The sequence below is a fragment of the Pseudopipra pipra genome, chromosome 3, assembly GCF_036250125.1.
Source record: "Pseudopipra pipra isolate bDixPip1 chromosome 3, bDixPip1.hap1, whole genome shotgun sequence".
NCBI classification, from domain to species: Eukaryota; Metazoa; Chordata; class Aves; order Passeriformes; family Pipridae; genus Pseudopipra; species Pseudopipra pipra.
This window is the reverse complement of record NC_087551.1, coordinates 110837037-110856776: the sequence shown is the minus strand read 5'-3', so window position 1 is coordinate 110856776 and position 19740 is coordinate 110837037. Positions and strand designations below refer to the sequence as shown.

Here is a 19740-nt window from a genome sequence, read left to right as displayed (position 1 = left end):
CCCCATTCCTTCCTTTTCTCACTGCTCCCCTGATCCTGCACAAAACCCACTTTCCCGGGTGTTTTCCTGAGCCAGACTCCACTCAAAAGAGTCAATCTCATCTACAAGTAAAAGCAGAGCAGGAGAGCAGTCACACAGAGCAGGGCAATCCTGTTCTGGAAGAAGTGGGGCAGAGAGGACCCTCAGGGCTGGTGTGGGCAGTGGGCTCTGCACCCACCTGTGCCCCCCATGGCCATTCCTGCATCACTGTTTGTGTGTCAGTGACCACCTGTGGAGAGTGACAGGGATCAACGTGTTCACACATCAGTTATCAACCACTGCCAGACAGTGATACAGCTCATCATATTACACTAGGACAGGGCCACAGCAGCAAGACATGTAAACAAAACACAGGTCCTCAGAGTTCAAAGGCCCTGGGTGTGGCTGGGCTTAATTTCTGATTTTAACCTTCAGCACTGTAAATCTCATCACATTCAGTAAGAACTTTCATGATCACAGATCCAGAAATAGTGCATTTTATTGCAGAAATACAAGTTTGGAATTGCCATTGATAAAGGCAGTTACTGGATTAGCACAAATATTTTTATTAAAAAAAAAAAAAGAACAACAATTGGTAATTCATTGAGCTTTACCATCAGTTGAGCCTAAAAACCCAATTTCACCAGGGCACAATGTGACATAGCTGGAGGAGCAAATCTTACCAAAGAGGCATCCCTGCTTTTGGGGCATAGAGAGAAGCAATCCCATTGACCCATCTACAGAGTGGGGTCATATTGTCATCCTCTGCCATGGAGGATTTCAAATGCCAAATTTATACTTTTGGGAGAAGTGGATGTGAGACTGAAGTCCTGAATGGTAGGGATCAGCCATCTTGTATACAAATGAGGGTTATCAAGAGTTTTGATTAGAAAGAGCCTTGCACAAGGGCTGAACAGAGCAGCATTAGTATCACTCCATCATCTGCCTGCCTCAGGCAGAGGTCAAGGGACTCTGCTGGATAATCTCTCCAGCAGATTTTCATGCACACATTGATTCCTCCACCACATATCTCAGGGATTTATGCCTCATTCCTACAGTCAGGACTAACTGACTTTGTTAATTACAGTAATATAAAAAAAGGTTTATCTAAATCAAATCAGAATAATCATTTTTTTAACACACAATAATTTAGTTCAATAAATGTGAATGAAGTTTTCTTTAATTAGATCAGGAAGAGTGAACATCTGTATCATCTACTATGGCTGGAAAGCTCCTTTAGAGATTAAATGACCTGGTTTCATTAGACATTAAATGCTCTGTTGATCTTAAGGGACAGATCAACATTTTCCAAAGGCTCCAGCTTTTCTTGCAGTTCCTACCTCATGCAAAGCTTCATACAAACCAGAATCCTTAGCAGTGTGTTTTCCAGTTTGGGATTGCTGAAAATCAGAATAAGGGAATGAACACCGGGAAAGGCATACAGATACGTGAATACAAGAAACATCATGGCATTTTCATTCTTAATAGAATAAATAAGAGTCAAGATCAAACATATAAAGTTGATGCTGTACATTATGAAGAAGGAGAGAATGGATTTCATGGCTTTGATGTGGGCATCCATGCTGAGGTCCTTCATGGAGTTTGTCTGCATGTTGCGTTTGTGTCTCCAGAGGGAAAAGAGAAGGAGAAGGGCAGACCAGATGACTGCTGTGAACAAAATGGCATATCCAAAACCAATGATAAAATAATGGGGGAAAAATTGTTCTTCTGTGCTGATCCTTGTTTTCCAGATCCTTTCTTGACTGGTGAAATTGAGGTTTTTACATAAAACTTCATCAGTAATATTGTAGACAATGATTCCGATAACCAGGGAGAAAAGCACTGACCCCAACAAGAGGCAGGGCACAATCCTGTCAATTTTTACTTTCAGGTAGATGAAGAAGCTGTTCCTGAAATTGGCAATTTTTATGCAATAAAAGACACAAAGAGAAGCAGAAAACCACAAGTTGGAACAATATAGAAAGCTCTGAGCACTCCCAACTAGTTCAAATATGGGATGAACATGAAGATAATTGGTGTAAATTAACAAGATAAAGTAATATACCCATGACATGCACAAAAACCAAAACCTGGAGCATCCCAAAGCCATCAAGATCTTCTCATTAGAGTTCAAGGTGTTCTTTTTGAACCAAGCCATGCAAATCACAGAAACAATGAAAGCATTTATCCACATGCCAGCAAGCGTCTCAAGGGTGATGACGGCCACAGCCGTGGCAGCGTATGAAGTGACACTGAATTGCTCTGGAGAGTGACAAGCTTCCATCCTGGGAGCTGGGAGCAGGGCTGTGCTGGACAAAGGGGCTGTTGCTCCAATGCCAAACACAGGTCAGCGTCTGCTGTTGCCTGAGTGTCAGGTCTGGAAAGAGGAGCTTTATAGAGCTGCTGGTGGGGGGGATTTTGGTGCCGCTGGTCTTGAGAGCAGGGCAGGTGCAGGGATGTAAATGTGCTGGGTATCCCCTTACCTGGTGTCAGTGTCAGTGTGCAGGATTTGCATGTTGGTTCAGGAGGGCTGTGTTGGGTGACACAAACATGGGGATGTTTTTGTGCAGAGGACAGTGTTGTGGTTGTATGACTGACCCTTGTTTGATCCCTGTTGGGTTTCAAGACTGGATTCTTCTGTCCCTTGGTCACCAATAGGGCTCCCACAGAGTTGGGGAGAAGTGCTTCACCTGCAATATTGGGGCAGTTTGGGCACCACTCTATCAGATAGATATTAAGCCATTAGAGACTGTCCATGAAGATGGTGAAGGGCCTTGAGGGGAAGCCTTATGAGGAGTGGCTGAGGTCACTCGGTCTGTTCAGCTGGAGGAAAGACTGTTGGCAGACCTCATTGCAGTTACAACTTCCTTGTGAGAGGAGAACAAGGCACTGGTGTCTTCTCTGTGGGGACAAGTGACAGGACCTGAGGGAATGGCCTGAAGTTGTGTCAGGGCAGGTTTAGGTTGGACATTAAAAAAAGAATTTTTACCCAGAGGGTGGCTGGGCACAGAACAGGCTCCCCAGGGAAGTGTTCACAGCACCAAGCCCTACAGAGTTCCAGAAGCATTTAGATGATACTCTCAGGCACATGCTGTGACTCTTGGGGATGGTCCAGTGAAGAGCCAGGAGCTGGACTTGATGATCCTTGTTGTTCTCTTCCAACTCAGAATATTCTGTGATTCTTTGAACAAATCCTTGTCAGAGTGACATTTTCTTACTGGTATGTGGTGCTGATCTAAACTACATCATCGAGAGTGTAGATTTGGATTACTGTGTTCACAGAAGTATGCTGATGTCATGAAGAGCTGGAGAGGAATGCTCTGAGAAACAGCTGCTAAGGAGGGAAATTTCCTGACTCTTCTATCCCACCATGTCAATAGGTTTGGAACCAGCTGATATTTAAGGTCCCTTCCAGCCTGAGAAGTAGCCCTGTATAAATTGTATTAGGTACAGGCAGAGTTTGTCCAGCCCTCCAGATGGCTTTTATTTCATTTACTATTGAGTTTTGTTATATTAATGTCACTGCTAAGCTATCCCTTTGCTCATCAGCACTCTTGCACGGCAAAGGCATTTCTAACTGTTTCACTTCTCAATCCTGAAAATTTGGAATGTGACCCAAAGCAGTTTCCATACTCTGCCAGCACTGGGCAGCCCCTCCCATTGAGCTGTGACATGTCTTCTGGGTCAGCTTCCCCAGGCTGGGCACATCAGTGCATCTCTCCATGTGGGCTGTGCACTGTGGCTGTGCTGGTGGATAACGTGTCCCCTCCAGGTGCAGCTGAGTGGGGCTGGTGCACAGGGCAGTGATGCTGTGCTGGGGGTCATGTTCTCAGGGCTTTCCTGGAGATGGCAGAAGGTATCTGCAGTGTGGTTTGCTGGGGCTGCCTTGTTTTGTGTGGTGCTGACATTGGCAAGATGCTGGTTTTGTCTGCTGCGTGTTGTGGTATGTGAGGTTGTGAGGGATGATGTTGCCTGGGATGTAGGGAATCAGATGGGTCTTCCAGGGTCTTCTTGTGAAATCAATTGGAACTGTCCTGTTAAAGGAGGAAGTGCACAAGCAACATGAAGGAGAGAAGGGAGGTGTGTTGGTGCCTGTCATATCAAGGCCTTTCAGGGGGGAAATGTGTCCAGATGAGATTTTTAAGATGTACCTCAGGACCTGAACTGGTGAGAGAAATGACCAATTCAGGTTCTGCTCAGTTCATGCTGGAACTATGTCATGTTTAGAGGACCTGCTGTGGAGGTTGGACCTTGGGCAGCTGCCAGCCCCCTCCCCAGCTGCTCCTTCAAACTCACCCATACACAGGGCAGGGCTGAAAAATAGGATGGAAAAGCTCATGGGTCGAGATAAAGGCAGGGAGATCACTCACCAATTACTGTCATGGAGAAAACTGACTTGTCTTGAATTCAATTTATTTCCTATTGAAAATAGAGTAGGATGATGAGGAACAAATACAAAACTAGAACCCTTGTGTCCACCCCCATTCAACCCAGGCTCAACTTCACTCTTTCATTTCCAGCTTTTCCACTTCCTCCCCCACAGCAGCACAAGGGAAAGCAGAATGGGGATTTCATTCTGTTCATAATGAGTTTTTTCCCCCACTCCTTCCTCCTCTCACTGCTCCACTGATCCAGCAAAAAACCCACTTTCCCAGGTGTTCTACTGAGCCAGACTCCACTCAAAAGAGTCAGTCTCACCAACAAGTAAAAGCAGAGCAGGAGAGCAGTCACACAGAGCAGGGCAATTGTGTTCTTGCAGGAAGTGGGGCAGAGAGGACCCTCAGGGCTGGTGTGGGCAGTGGGCTCTGCACCCACCTGTGCCCCCCATGGCCATTCCTGCATCACTGTTTGTGTGTCAGTGACCACCTGTGGAGAGTGACAGGGATCAACATGTTCACACATCAGTTATCAACCACTGTCAGACAGTGATACAGATCCTAATATTACACAGTTATCAACCAGTGACAGAGACATCTCATCATATGACACTGGAACAGAAATGTAAAGCAGAATTGAAATAAACCTGTTGTTTAGCTTGTTTGTTACAACCAGTAAATGTCAAAGCATTTATGGCAGGTTTGCAGAATTGCAGCCAATCCATGGGTACAAGGTCTAAACGACTTTGTTATTGGCAACAATTCAGCTCCAAGAACTGTCAAAATTAAATGAGAATAATAATTTATTTAACTCATAATAATATTAAATCAGATAATTTTAATGACATATTCTTAACCCTAAAGATGAACACCTCTATCATCTACACTGCCAGGAGTGTTGCATTAAAAATAAATTGACTTGTTTTCTACAGAGAAATATCAGCCTTTTTTAAGGGCTCTGGGTTTTGTTACAGTTCCCTCTTGAGGAAAACTTTGCACTTCCCACAGGGCAGAATCCCTAGCAGTCTCTTTTCCAGATTTGGATTACTGAAAATCAGAACAAGGGAATGAAAACCTGGAAAAGTGTATTGAATTAGGAAAATTAAAAACAGCATGTCATTTTCATTCTTCATTGAATAAATGAGAGTCGAGATCAAACATATAAAGTTGATGCTGTACATAATGAAGAAGGAGAGAATGGATTTCATGGCTTTGATGTGGGCATCCATGCTGAGGTCCTTCGTGGAGTTTGTCTGCATGTTGCGTTTGTGTCTCCAGAGGGAAAAGAGAAGGAGAATGGCAGAGGTGATGACTGCTGTGAAGGAAGTGGCATATCCAAAACCAATGATACAATAATGAGGCAAAAAATGTTGATCTATTCTGATACTTGCTTTTGAAATCCCTCCTTGACTGGTGAAATTGCAGTTGTTACTGAGTGCTTTATCCATGATGTTGTAGACAATGGTTCCAATAACCAGGGAGAAAAGCACTGACCCCAACAAGAGGCAGGGCACAATCCTGTCAATTTTTACTTTCAGGTAGATGAAGAAGCTGTTCCTGAAATTGGCAATTTTAATGCAATAAAAGACACAAAGAGAAGCAGAAACCCATAAGTTGGAGAAGTTAAAAAAGCTATGAGCACTCTCAAGTAGCTGAAATATGGGGTGAACATGAAGATAATTGGGATAAATAATTAAAAAAATGGAAAATACCCATGCAATGCACAAATACCAAAACCGGGAGGATCCCAGAAACAGCAAGATCTTCTCATTAGAGTTCAAGGTTTTCCTTTTGATCCAGGCCATGCAAATCACAGAAACAATGAAAGCATTTATCCACATGCCAGCAAACGTCTCAAGGGTCACTATAGCCACAGTCGTGGCAGCGTATGAGGTGACATTGGATTGCTCTGGAGAGTGACAAGCTTCCATCCTGGGAGCTGGGAGCAGTGCTGTGCTGGACAAGGGGGCTGTTGCACCAATGCCAAACACAGGTCAGCGTCTGCTGTTGCCTGAGTGTCAGGTCTGGAAAGAGGAGCTTTATAGAGCTGCTGGTGGGGGGGATTTTGGTGCCGCTGGTCTTGAGAGCAGGGCAGGTGCAGGGATGTAAATGTGCTGGGTATCTCCTTACCTGGTGTCAGTGTCAATGTGCAGGATTTGCATGTTGGTTCAGGAGGGCTGTGTTGGGTGGCACAAAGAGCAGAGATGTTTTTGTGCACAGGATAGGGTTGTGATTCTCTGACTGACCCTTGTTTGACGCTTGTCAGGCTTCAAGATCTTTTTCTTCTGTCCCTTGGCCACCAGTGATGGTCTTGGTGAGCAGGGTGTGCTCTCAGCAGAGCACAGTCAGGGGAGTCACTGTGCTCTTTTATTCAAGAGTCCAGGAGCTTCAAATTTTATCTGAGCTACTGTAACTGGAATTCCTTTTAATCCTTCAAAGGCATTGAAATCCATGTGACTTTTCCCCATGGTGATGCCTGAAGATTAAGTGAAGAGCCATAAAGTGAGAAGGCACTGAAAGGAAAGTTGGATCTTTTTTGGGTGGGTTAGGTTTAAGCATATGGAGGGAAAGGTTAAAATTTCCTGGCTTGGCCCGTTCTGTGGTTTCTGCTCTGGTGTGTTGTACCTTGGAGAGGTGCCCTGTTCAGTGGGTAAGAAACTGTCTGGATGGTCGGGCCCAGAGTGGTGATGAATGGAGATGCATCCAGCTGGCGGCCAATCAGCAGTGGTGTTTCCCATTGCTCAGTTTTGGGGCCAGCTCTGTTTAACATCTTTATCAACGACCTGGACGAGTGGATCGAGTTCACCCTTAGCCAGGAGATACCAAGTGGTGTGGGACTGTTGATGTGTGGGAGGGTAGGAAGGCTGAGCAAAAGGGATGTGGAGAGGCTGGATCAATCGACTGAGGATAATGGAGCATGAGGTTTGACAAGGCCAAGTGCAGGGTCCTGCAGTTGGGTCAAAACAAGCCCCTGCAGCACTGCAGGCTGGGGCAGAGTGGTTGGCAAGCTGTGTGTTGCAAAAGGCCCTGGGGGTGCTGGTTGTCAGTGGCTGAACATGAGGCAGCATGTGCCCAGGTGGCCAAGAAGGCCAATGGCACCTGGTCTGTGTCAGCAACAGTGTGGCAGCAGGACCAGGGCAGTGACCGTCCCCCTGTGCTGGGCACTGGTGAGGCCTCAGCTCAAATCCTGGGTTCAGTTTTGGGCCCCTCATGACAAGAAAAACATTGAGATGCTGGACAGAATCCAGAGAAAGGCAATGGAGCTGGGGAAGGGTCTGGAGCACAAATGTGATGATGAGCAGATGAGGGAGCTGGAGGGGCTCCGCCTGGAGAAAAGGAGGTGCAGGGGGGACTTTACTGCTCTCTGCATCTGCCTGAAGGGATGTTGTAGCCAAGTGTGTTCTCTCAGGCCACAAAGACAAGAGGCAACAAAGTCCAGATGAACCAGGGGGATTTACCTTGGATATTGGGAAAAATTACTTCACTGAAGGGCTGTTCAGGCATTTTTGCAGCCTTCCAGTGCATGCACATGATAGCCTGGGGTCTTGGCTCCATGCCTGGGGCTCCTGCCATTTCCTGCCACCCAGCACACAACCTGCAACTCATACTGTAGCTGCACACTGATCTATCTCCATTGAACATATTCCTGAACTATTTCATGTACAGATAACCTGCTGTGGAGGGTTGACCTTGGGCAGCTGTCAGACACCCACCCAGTTACTCCCACTCTCCCACTTTGCCTAAAGGTATGGTGTAATATAATACTGAAAAAGTCATGGGTCAATATAAATACAGGGATATTGCTCTCCAGTTACTGTCACCAACAAAACAGACTCAACTAGGGAAAAATTAATTACATTTATTGCCATTTGAAAATAAAGTGATGAGGAACAAAGACAAACTAAAACTCTTTGCCTCTTCCCCCCATTCATTCCTGGCTCAAGTTCACTCCTTCATTCCCAGAGTCTCTACCTCCTCTCCTGCAGCAATGCAGGGGGACAGAAAATGGGGTCTACAGTCAGGTCATATTGAGCTGTCTCCACTCCTTCCTCCTCACGCTTTTCTCCTGCTCCAGTGTGGGTCCGTGCCATGGGCTGCAGTCCTTCAGGATAAGGTGGTTCCAGAGTGGCCTCTGCATGGGCTGCAATCCTTCAGGATACACCCACCACACCTTCTCTGCCAGGGGGTCATCCATGGGCTGAAGGATCTCGGCTGCTTCCTGGACTTGTGTGGACTGCAGAGGCACAGCTGCCTCACCGTGGTCCTCTCCATAGGCTGCAGGAGAATGTCTGCTCTGGTACCTGGAGCAACCCCCCCTCTTCCTTCCCTGTCCGTGTTTGCTTCAGGACTGTTTCCCACATTGTTCTTCACTCCACACTGCCTGGCCATATTTCTCCCCTTTCTGAAATATATTTTCACAGAGGAGCCACAACCATTGCTGATGGGCTGAGCTGTGTCCTATGCTTTGTCCACTGGAGTGCCCGGATCTGCCTTTCCCTGGCACAGCCTGGACAGCCCTGCCCTTGCCTCACTGAGACCCCCATGCACCCCCAGCTGCCAGCACCTGGCCCGAGCCCCCTGTACATCTGCCCGTGGGTCATTGCCAGTTGAAAGCAGGACTTTATTCCACGCTGCACGATGCACACAAACAAGGAAAAGCAGAGCAGGAGAGCAGTCACACAGAGCAGGGCAATCGTGTTCTGGCAGGAAATGGGGCAGAGAGGTCACACAGGGCTGGTGTGGGCAGTGGGCTCTGCACCCACCTGTGCACCCCACAGCCATTCCTGCATCACTGTTTGTGTGTCAGTGACCACCTGTGGAGAGTGACAGGGATCAACATGTTCACACATCAGTTATCAGCCACTGCCAGACAGTGATACAGATCCTAATATTACACAGTTATCAACCAGTGACAGAGACATCTCATCATATGACATTGGAACAGAAATGTAAACCAAAATTGAAATAAACCTGTTGTTTAGCTCAGTTGCTACAACCAGTAAATGTCAAAGCATTTATGGCAGGTTTGCAGAATTGCAGCCAATCCATGGGTACAAGGTCTAAACGACTTTGTTATTGGCAACAATTCAGCTCCAAGAATTATAATACTAAATGAGGATAATAATTTATTCAACTCCTAATATTAATTCAAAGAATTTTACTGACATATTCTTAACCCTAAAGATGAACACCTCTATCATCTACACTGCTGGGAATGTTGCATTAGAGATCAATTGACTTGTTTTCTACAGAGAAATATCAGCATTTTGTAAGGGCTCTGGGTTTTGTTACAGTTCCCTCTTGAGGAAAACTTTGCACTTCCCACAGGGCAGAATCCCTAGCAGTCTCTTTTCCAGATTGGGATTACTGAAAATCAGAACAAGGGAATGAAAACCTGGAAAAGTGTACTGAATTAAGGAAGTTAAAAATATCGCATCACTTTCATTCCTCATTGAAAAAATTAGAAACAAGATCAAACATATAAAGTTGATGCTGTACATTATGAAGAAGGAGAGAATGGATTTCATGGCTTTGATGTGGGCATCCATGCTGAGGTCCTTCGTGGAGTTTGTCTGCATGTTGCGTTTGTGTCTCCAGAGGGAAAAGAGAAGGAGAAGGGCAGAGGTGATGACTGCTGTGAAGGAAGTGGCATGTCCAAAGCCAATGATAAAATAATAAGGAAAAAAATGTTGATCTATTCTGATACTTGATTTCCAAATCCTTCCTTGGGAGGTGAAATTGAGGGTGTTACTGAGTGCTTTATCCATGATGTTGTAGACAGTGATTCCCATGACCAGGGAGAAAAGCACTGACCCCAACAAGAGGCAGGGCACAATCCTGTCAATTTTTCCTTTCAGGTAGATGAAGAAGCTGTTCCTGAAATTGGCAATTTTAATGCAATAAAAGACACAAAGAGAAGCAGAAAACCACAAGTTGGAGAAGTTAAAAAAGCTCCGAGCAGTAGCAAGTAGCTGAAATATGGGGTGAACATAAAGGTAATTGGGATAAATAAGTGAGAGAAAGGAATATACCCATGCAATGCACAAATACCAAAACCGGGAGGATCCCAGAAACAGCAAGATCTCCTCATTAGAGTTCAAGGTTTTCTTTCTCACCCAGGCCATGCAAATCACAGAAACAATGAAAGCATTTATCCACATGCCAGCAAATGTCTCAAGGGTGACAATGGCCACAGCTGTGGCAGCATATGAAGTAGCATTGGATTGCTCTGGAGAGTGACAAGCTTCCATCCTGGGAGCTGGGAGCAGTGCTGTGCTGGACAAGGGGGCTGTTGCACCAATGCCAAACACAGGTCAGCGTCTGCTGTTGCCTGAGTGTCAGGTCTGGAAAGAGGAGCTTTATAGAGCTGCTGGTGGGGGGGATTTTGGTGCCGCTGGTCTTGAGAGCAGGGCAGGTGCAGGGATGTAAATGTGCTGGGTATCCCCTTACCTGGTGTCAGTGTCAGTGTGCAGGATTTGCATGTTGGTTCAGGAGGGCTGTGTTGGGTGGCACAAAGAGCAGAGATGTTTTTGTGCAGAGGACAGTGTTGTGGTTGTATGACTGACCCTTGTTTGATCCCTGTTGGGTTTGAAGACTGGATTCTTCTGTCCCTTGGTCACCCATAAGGCTCACACAGAGTGGGGGAGAAGTGCTTCACCTGCAATATTGGGGCAGTTTTGGACACCACTCTATCAGATAGATATTAAGCCATTAGAGACTGTCCATGAGAATGGTGAAGGGCCTTGAGGGGAAGCCTTATGAGAAGTGGCTGAGGTCACTCAGTCTGTTCAGCTGGAGGAAAGACTGTTGGCAGACCTCATTGCAGTTACAACTTCCTTGTGAGAGGACAAGGGGGAGCAGGCACTGGTGTCTTCTCTGTGGGGACAAGTGACAGGACCTGAGGGAATGGCCTGAAGCTGTGTCAGGGCAGGTTTAGGTTGGACATTAAAAAAAGGGTTTTTACCCAGAGGGTGGTTGGGCACAGAACAGGCTCCTCAGGGAAGTGTTCACAGCACCAAGCCCTACAGAGTTCAGGAAGCATTTGGATGATACTCTCAGGCACATACTGTGATTCTTGGGAATGGTCCAGTGCAGGGCCAGGAGCTGGACTTGATGATCCTTGTTGTTCTCTTCCAACTCAGAATATTCTGTGATTATGTGATTCTTTGAACAAATCCTTGTCAGAGTGATATTTTCTTACTCGTATGTGGTGCTGCTCTAAACTACATCACTGAGAGCGTAGATTTGGATTACTGTGTTCACAGAAGTATGCTGATGTCATGAAGAGCTGGAGAGGAATGCTCTGAGAAACAGCTGCTAAGGAGGAAATTTCCTGACTCTTCTATCCCACCATGTCAATTGTTTTGGAACCAGCTGATATTTCAGGTCCCTTCCAGCCTGAGAAGTAGCCCTGTATAAATTGCGTTAGGTACAGGCAGAGTCTGACCAGCTCTCCAGATGGTTTTTATTTCATTTACTATTGAGTTTTGTTTTATTAATATCACTCTGAGCTTTCCCTCTCCTCATCAACACTTTTCAATTGGAAAAGTATTTTTGACTGTTTCACTTCTTGATCATGAAAACTTGGAATTGACCCAAAGCAGTTTTCCATACTTTTCCAGCACTGGGCAGCCCCTCCCATTTACCTGTGACATGTCTTCTGGGTCAGCTTCCCCAGGCTGGGCACATCAGTGCATTTCTCCATGTGGGCTGTGCACTGTGGCTGTGCTGGTGGATAACGTGTCCCCTCCAGGTGCAGCTGAGTGGGGCTGGTGCACAGGGCAGTGATGCTGTGCTGGGGGTCATGTTCTCAGGGCTTTCCTGGAGATGGCAGAAGGTATCTGCAGTGTGGTTTGCTGGGGCTGCCTTGTTTCGTGTGGTGCTGACATTGGCAAGATGCTGGTTTTGCCTGCTGCATGTTATGGTATGTGAGGTTGTGAGGGATGATGTTGCCTGGGATGTAGGGAATCAGATGGGTCTTCCAGGGTCTTCTTGTGAAATCAGCTGGGACTGTTCTGTTAAAGGATGAATTGCACAAGCAACATGAAGGAGAGATGGGAGGTGTGTTGGTGCCTGTCCTTTTGAGGCCTTTGAGTGGGGAGATGTGCCCAGATGAGATTTTTAAGATCTACCTCAGGACCTGAGCTGGTGAGAGAAATGACCAATTCAGGTTCTGCTCAGTTCATGCTGGAACTATGTCATGTTTAGAGGACCTGCTGTGGAGGTTGGACCTTGGGCAGCTGCCAGCCCCCTCCCCAGCTGCTCCTTCCAACTCACCCATACACAGGGCAGGGCTGAAAAATAGGATGGAAAAGCTCATGGGTCGAGATAAAGGCAGGGAGATCACTCACCAATTACTGTCATGGAGAAAACTGACTTGACTTGGGGAAAATGAATTCAATTTATTGCCTATTGAAAATAGAGTAGGATGATGAGGAACAAACACAAAGCTAGAACACCTGTGTCCCCCCCCATTCAACCCAGGCTCAACTTCACTCTTCCATTTTCAGCTTTTCCACTTCCTCCCCCACAGTAGCACAAGAGAAAGCAGAATGGTGGTTGCAGTCTGTTCATAATGAGTTTTCTCCCCTACTCCTTCCTCGTCTCACTGCTCCCCTGATCCAGCACAAAACCCACTTTCCCAGGTGTTCTACTGAGCCAGACTCCACTCAAAAGAGTCAATCTCATCTACAAGTAAAAGCAGAGCAGGAGAGCAGTCACACAGAGCAGGGCAATCCTATTCTGGCAGGAAGTGGGGCAGAGAGGACCCTTAGGGCTGGTGTGGGCAGTGGGCTCTGCACCTGTGCCATCCATGGCCATTCCTGCATCACTGTTTGTGTGTCAGTGACCACCTGTGGAGAGTGACAGGGATCAATGTGTTCACACATCAGTTTTCAACCACTGCCAGACAGTGATACAGCTCATCATGTTACACTAGAACAGAGACACAGCAGCAGGAAATGTAAACTAAAACACAGGTAAACCTGTTTTTTAGTTCAGTCTTTTCAATCAGCAAATGCCAAAGCATTTGTGGCAGGTTTGCAGTGTCATTATTGCCCTTTTGCAACCAGCCCATGTATCAGTTTTGCATATTTTTCTGTCACATTAAGAGCATAAGAGTTTGGCAGAAGATTAACTCCCTTGCATTTCTGCTGGTCCTCAGAGATCAAAGGCCCTGGGTGTGGCTGGGCTTAATTTCTGATTTTAACCTTCAGCACTGTAAATCTCATCACATTCAGTAAGAACTTTCATGATCACAGATTCAGAAATAGTGCATTTTATTGCAGAAAAACAAGTTTGGAATTGCCATTGATAAAGGCAGTTACTGGATTAGCACAAATCTGTTTAAAAAAAAAAAAAAAGAACAACAATTGGTAATTCATTAAGCTTGACCATCAGTTAAGCCTAGAAACCCAATTTCATCAGGGCACAATGTGACATAGCTGGAGGAGCAAATCTTACCAAAGAGGCATCCCTGCTTTTGGGGCAGAGAGTGAAGCAATCCCATTGACCCATCTACAGAGTGGGGTCATATTGTCATCCTCTGCCATGGAGGATTTCAAATGCCAAATTTATACTTTTGGGAGAAGTGGAGGTGAGAGTCAAGTCCTGAATGGTAGGGACCAGGCATCTTATATACAAATGAGGGTTATCAAGAGTTTTGATTAGAAAGAGCCTTGCACAAGGGCTAAACAGAGCAGCATTAGTATCACTCCATCATCTGCCTGGCTCAGGCAGAGGTCAGGGGCCTCTGCTGGATAATCTCTCACCCCCTCAGCAGATTATCATGCACACATTGGTCCCTTCAGCACATATCTCAGGGATTTATGCCTCGTTCCTACAGTCAGGGCTAACTGACTTTGTTAATTACAACAATAGAACTCAAAGGTTTATCTAAATCAAATCACAATAATAATTTTTTGAACACACAATAATTTAGTTCAATAAATATGAATGAAGTTTGCTTAAATTAGATGAGAAAGAGAGAACATCTATATCATCTCCTATAGCTGGAATGTTCCTTTAGGGATTAAATGACCTGGTTTCATTAGAGATTAAATGCTCTGTTGATCTTAAGGGACAGATCAACATTTTCCAAAGGCTCCAGCTTTTCTTGCAGTTCCTACCTCATGCAAAGCTTCCTACAAAGCAGAATCCTTAGCAGTGTGTTTTCCAGTTTGAGATTGCTGAAAATCAGAATAAGGGAATGAACACCTGGAAAAGCATACACATACATGAATACAAGAAGCATCATGGCATTTTCATTCTTCATTGAATAAATTAGAGTCAAGATCAAACATATAAAGTTAATGCTGTACATTATGAAGAAGGAGAGAATGGATTTCATGGCTTTGATGTGGGCATCCATGCTGAGGTCCTTCATGGAGTTTGTCTGCATGTTGCGTTTGTGTCTCCAGAGGGAAAAGAGAAGGAGAAGGGCAGACCAGATGACTGCTGTGAATGAAGTGGCATATCCAAAACCAGTGATAAAATAATGAGGGAAAAAATGTTCTGTGCTGATACTTGCTTTCCTGATCCTTCCTTTACTGGTGAAATTGAGGTTTCTACAGAAAGATTTATCAATAGCATCGTAGACAATGATTCCGATAACCAGGGAGAAAAGCACTGACCCCAACAAGAGGCAGGGCACAATCCTGTCAATTTTTCCTTTCAGGTAGATGAAGAAGGTGTTCCTGAAATTGGCAATTTTTATGCAATAAAAGACACAAAGACAGGCTGAAAACCACAAGGTGGAAAAATTTAGAAAGCTCTGAGCACTCCCAACAAGTTCAAATATGGGATGAACATGAAGATAATTGGGATAAAGTAGTGAGAGAAAGTAATATACCCATGAGATGCACAAAAACCAAAACCTGGAGCATCCCAAAGCCATCAAGATCTTCTCATTAGAGTTCAAGGTTTTCCTTTTGATCCAGGACATGCAAATCACAGAAACAATGAAAGCATTTATCCACATGCCAGCAAATGTCTCAAGGGTGACAATGGCCACAGCCGTGGCAGCATATGAAGTGACACTGAATTGCTCTGGAGAGAGACAAGCTTCCATCCTGGGAGCTGGGAGCAGTGCTGTGCTGGACAAGGGGGCTGTTGCACCAATGCCAAACACAGGTCAGCGTCTGCTGTTGCCTGAGTGTCAGGTCTGGAAAGAGGAGCTTTATAGAGCTGCTGGTGGGGGGGATTTTGGTGCCGCTGGTCTTGAGAGCAGGGCAGGTGCAGGGATGTAAATGTGCTGGGTATCCCCTTACCTGGTGTCAGTGTCAGTGTGCAGGATTTGCATGTTGGTTCAGGAGGGCTGTGTTGGGTGACACAAACATGGGGATGTTTTTATTCAGAGGACAGTGTTGTGATTTTGTGGGTGACACATATTGGATCCCTGTGAGGATTTAGGATGTGGGTTCTTCTGTCCCCTGCCCACTAGCAATGCTCTTGGTGAGCAGGGTGTGCTCTCAGCAGAGCACAGTCAGGGGAGTCACTGTGCTCTTTTATCCAGGAGTCCAGGAGTTACAAATTTTATCGGAGCTGCTGTAACTGAAATTCCTTTTGATCCTTCACAGGCATTGAAGTCCGTGTGACTTTTCCCCATGGTAATGCCTGAAGATTAAGTGAAGAGCCATAAAGTGAGAAGGCACTGGAAGGAAAGCTGGAAGCAACCCCCTGCAGCACTGCAGGCTGGGGGTAGAGTGGTTTGCAAGCTGCCTGTTGAAAAAGGCCCTGGGGGTTCTGGTTGGCAATGGCTGAACATGAGGCAGCGTGTGCCCAGGTGGCCAAGAAGGCCAATGGCACCTGACCTGTGTCAGCAATAGTGTGGCAGCAGGACCAGGGCAGTGACCGTCCCCCTGTGCTGGGCACTGGTGAGGCCTCAGCTCAAATCCTGGGTTCCGTTTTGAGCCCCTCATGACAAGAAAAACATTGAGATGCTGGAGCAAGTCCAGTGAAGGGCAATGGAGCTGGGGAAGAGTCTGGAGCACAAATGTGATGCGGAGCAGCTGAAGGAGCTGAAGCGGCTCAGCCTAGAGAAAAGGAGGTGCAGGGTGGACTTTAATGCTCTCTGCAACTGCCTGAAAGGACATTGTAGCCAAGTGTGTTCTCTCAGGCCACAAAAACAGAACAAGAGGCAACAAATCCAGATGAACCAGGGGGATTTACCTTGGATATTGGGAAAAATTGCTTCACTGAAGGGCTGTTCAGGCATTTTTGCAGCCTTCCAGTGCCTGCACATGATAGCCTGGGGTCTTGGCTCCATGCCTGGGGCTCCTGCCATTTCCTGCCACCCAGAGCACAACCTGCAGCTCTCACTGTAGCTGCACACTCAGCTGTCTGCACTGAGCGTATTCCTCAACTATTTCATGTACAGATAACCTGCTGTGGAGGGTTGACCTTGGGCAGCTGTCAGACACCCACCCAGTTGCTCCTACTCTCCCACATTGCATAAAGGTGTGGTGAAAAATAAGATCAAAAAAGTCATGGGTCAATATAAATACAGGGATATTGCTCACCAGTTACTGCCACCGACAAAACAGACTCAACTAGGGAAAAAAGGATTACATTTATTGCCATTTGAAAATAAAGTGATGAGGAACAAAGACAAACTAAAACCCTTTGCCTCCCCCCCGCCATTCATTCCAGGCTCAAGTTCACTCCTTCATTCCCAGAGTCTCTACATCCTCTCCTGCATCAATGCAGAGGGACAAAAAATGGGGTCTGCAGGCAGATCATAATGAGCTGTTTCCAATCCTTCCTCCTCACGCTTTTCTCCTGCTCCAGTGTGGGTCTGTGCCATGGGCTGCAGTCCTTCAGGATAAGGTGGTTCCAGAGTGGCCTCAGCACGGGCTGCAATCCTTCAGGATACACCCACCACACCTTCTCTGCCATGGAGTCATCCATGGGCTGAAGGATCTCAGCTGCTTCCTGAATTTCTGTGGACTGCAGAGGCACAGCTGCCTCACCGTGGTCCTCTCCATAGGCTGCAGGGGAATGTCCTGTCTGGTACCTGGAGCAACCCCCCCTCTTCCTTCCCTGTCCCTGTTTGCTTCAGGACTGTTTCCCACATTGTTCTTCACTCCACACTGCCCAGCCGTATTTCTCCCCTTTCTGAAATATATTTTCACAGAGGAGCCACGACCATCGCTGATGGGCTGAGCTGTGTCCTATGCTTTGTCCACTGGAGTGCCCGGATCTGCCTTTCCCTGGCACAGCCTGGACAGCCCTGCCCTTGCCTCACTGAGACCCCCATGCACCCCCAGCTGCCAGCACCTGGCCCGAGCCCCCCGTACATCTGCCCGTGGGTCAGTGCCAGTTGAAAGCAGGACTTTATTCCACGCTGCACGATGCACACAAACAAGGAAAAGCAGAGCAGGAGAGCAGTCACACAGAGCAGGGCAATCGTGTTCTGGCAGGAAATGGGGCAGAGAGGTTACACAGGGCTGGTGTGGGCAGTGGGCTCTGCACCCACCTGTGCTCCCCACAGCCATTCCTGCATCACTGTTTGTGTGTCAGTGACCACCTGTGGAGAGTGACAGGGATCAACATGTTCACACATCAGTTATCAGCCACTGCCAGACAGTGATACAGATCCTAATATTACACAGTTATCAACCTGTGACAGAGACGTCTCATCATATGACACAGGAACAGAAATGTAGACCATAATTGAAATAAACCTGTTGTTTAGCTCAGTTGTTACAATCAGCAAATGCCAAAGCATTTATGGCAGGTTTGCAGAATTGCAGCCAATCCATGGGCACAAGGTCTAAAGGACTGTGTTATTGGTAACAATTCAGCTCCAAGAACAATCATAATAAATGAGGATAATAATTTATTCAACTCCTAATAATATTAAATCAGATAATTTTAATGACATATTCTTAACCTCAAATATGAACACCTCTATCATCTACACTGCCAGGAGTGTTGCATTAGAAATAAATTGACTTGTTTTCTACAGAGAAATATCAGCATTTTGTAAGGGCTCTGGGTTTTGTTACAGTTCCCTCTTGAGGAAAACTTTGCACTTCCCACAGGGCAGAATCCCTAGCAGTCTCTTTTCCAGATTTGGATTACTGAGAATCAGAACAAGGGAATGAAAACCTGGAAAAGTGTATTGAATTAAGAAAATTAAAAATATTGTATCATTTTCATTCTTCATTGCATAAATGAGAGTCAAGATCAAACATATAAAGTTGATGCTGTACATTATGAAGAAGGAGAGAATGGATTTCATGGCTTTGATGTGGGCATCCATGCTGAGGTCCTTCGTGGAGTTTGTCTGCATGTTGCGTTTGTGTCTCCAGAGGGAAAAGAGAAGGAGAAGGGCAGACAAGATGACTGCTGTGAATGAGGTAGCATATCCAAAGCCCAACATAAAATAATGAGGCAAAAAATATTGATCTTTTCTCATACTTGCTTTTGAAATCGTTCCTTGGCAGGTGAAATTGAGGTTGTTACTGAGTGCTTTATCCATGATGTTGTAGACAGTGGTTCCAATAACCAGGGAGAAAAACACTGATCCCAGCAAGAAGCAGGGCACAATCCTGTCAATTTTTACTTTCAGGTAGATGAAGAAGCTGTTCCTGAAATTGGCAATTTTTATGCAATAAAAGACGCAAAGAGAAGCAGAAAGCCATAAGTTGGAGAAGTTAAAAAAGCTATGAGCACTATTAAGTAGCTGAAATATGGGGTGAACATAAAGGTGATTGGGATAAATTATTAAAAAAATGGAAAATACCCATGCAATGCACAAATACCAAAACCGGGAGGATCCCAGTAACAGCAAGATCTTCTCATTAGAGTTCAAGGTTTTCCTTTTGATCCAGGACATGCAAATCACAGAAACAATGAAAGCATTTATCCACATGCCAGCAAATGTCTCAAGGGTGACAATGGCCACAGCCGTGGCAGCGTATGAGGTGACATTGGATTGCTCTGGAGAGTGACAAGCTTCCATCCTGGGAGCTGGGAGCAGTGCTGTGCTGGACAAGGGGCTGTTGCACCAATGCCAAACACAGGTCAGCGTCTGCTGTTGCCTGAGTGTCAGGTCTGGAAAGAGGAGCTTTATAGAGCTGCTGGTGGGGGGGATTTTGGTGCTGCTGGTCTTGAGAGCAGGGCAGGTGCAGGGATGTAAATGTGCTGGGTATCCCCTTACCTGGTGTCAGTGTCAGTGTGCAGGATTTGCATGTTGGTTCAGGAGGGCTGTGTTGGGTGACACAGACAGAGGAGATGTTTTTGTGCAGAGGACAGTGTTGTGGTTGTATGACTGACCCTTGTTTGATCCCTGTTGGGTTTCAAGACTGGATTCTTCTGTCCCTTGGTCACCCATAAGGCTCAC

At 46.1% G+C, this 19740-nt stretch overlaps 5 protein-coding genes across 5 annotated transcripts; all 5 read right to left on the bottom strand.

Annotated features, from left to right (window-relative positions):
• Window positions 1-1354: 1354 nt before the first annotated feature.
• LOC135412189 (taste receptor type 2 member 105-like) lies at window positions 1355-2308 on the bottom strand. The gene has a single exon (XM_064650700.1). The coding sequence runs from the start codon at window positions 2300-2302 to the stop codon at window positions 1355-1357; it is 948 nt and encodes a 315-aa protein (XP_064506770.1). The 5' UTR covers window positions 2303-2308.
• A 3054-nt stretch (window positions 2309-5362) lies between these two features.
• LOC135410707 (taste receptor type 2 member 105-like) lies at window positions 5363-6377 on the bottom strand. The gene has a single exon (XM_064647416.1). It carries the CDS (start codon window positions 6323-6325, stop codon window positions 5363-5365), a length of 963 nt encoding a protein of 320 aa, XP_064503486.1. The 5' UTR covers window positions 6326-6377.
• A 3294-nt stretch (window positions 6378-9671) lies between these two features.
• Window positions 9672-10697, bottom strand: LOC135410652 (taste receptor type 2 member 40-like). The gene has a single exon (XM_064647367.1). It carries the CDS (start codon window positions 10643-10645, stop codon window positions 9683-9685), a length of 963 nt encoding a protein of 320 aa, XP_064503437.1. The 5' UTR covers window positions 10646-10697; the 3' UTR covers window positions 9672-9682.
• Window positions 10698-14468: 3771 nt separating this feature from the next.
• Window positions 14469-15714, bottom strand: LOC135410651 (taste receptor type 2 member 9-like). The gene has a single exon (XM_064647366.1). It carries the CDS (start codon window positions 15460-15462, stop codon window positions 14518-14520), a length of 945 nt encoding a protein of 314 aa, XP_064503436.1. The 5' UTR covers window positions 15463-15714; the 3' UTR covers window positions 14469-14517.
• A 2682-nt stretch (window positions 15715-18396) lies between these two features.
• LOC135410706 (taste receptor type 2 member 9-like) lies at window positions 18397-19464 on the bottom strand. Its single transcript, XM_064647415.1, has one exon. It carries the CDS (start codon window positions 19357-19359, stop codon window positions 18397-18399), a length of 963 nt encoding a protein of 320 aa, XP_064503485.1. The 5' UTR covers window positions 19360-19464.
• Between the last annotated feature and the right edge of the window lie 276 nt (window positions 19465-19740).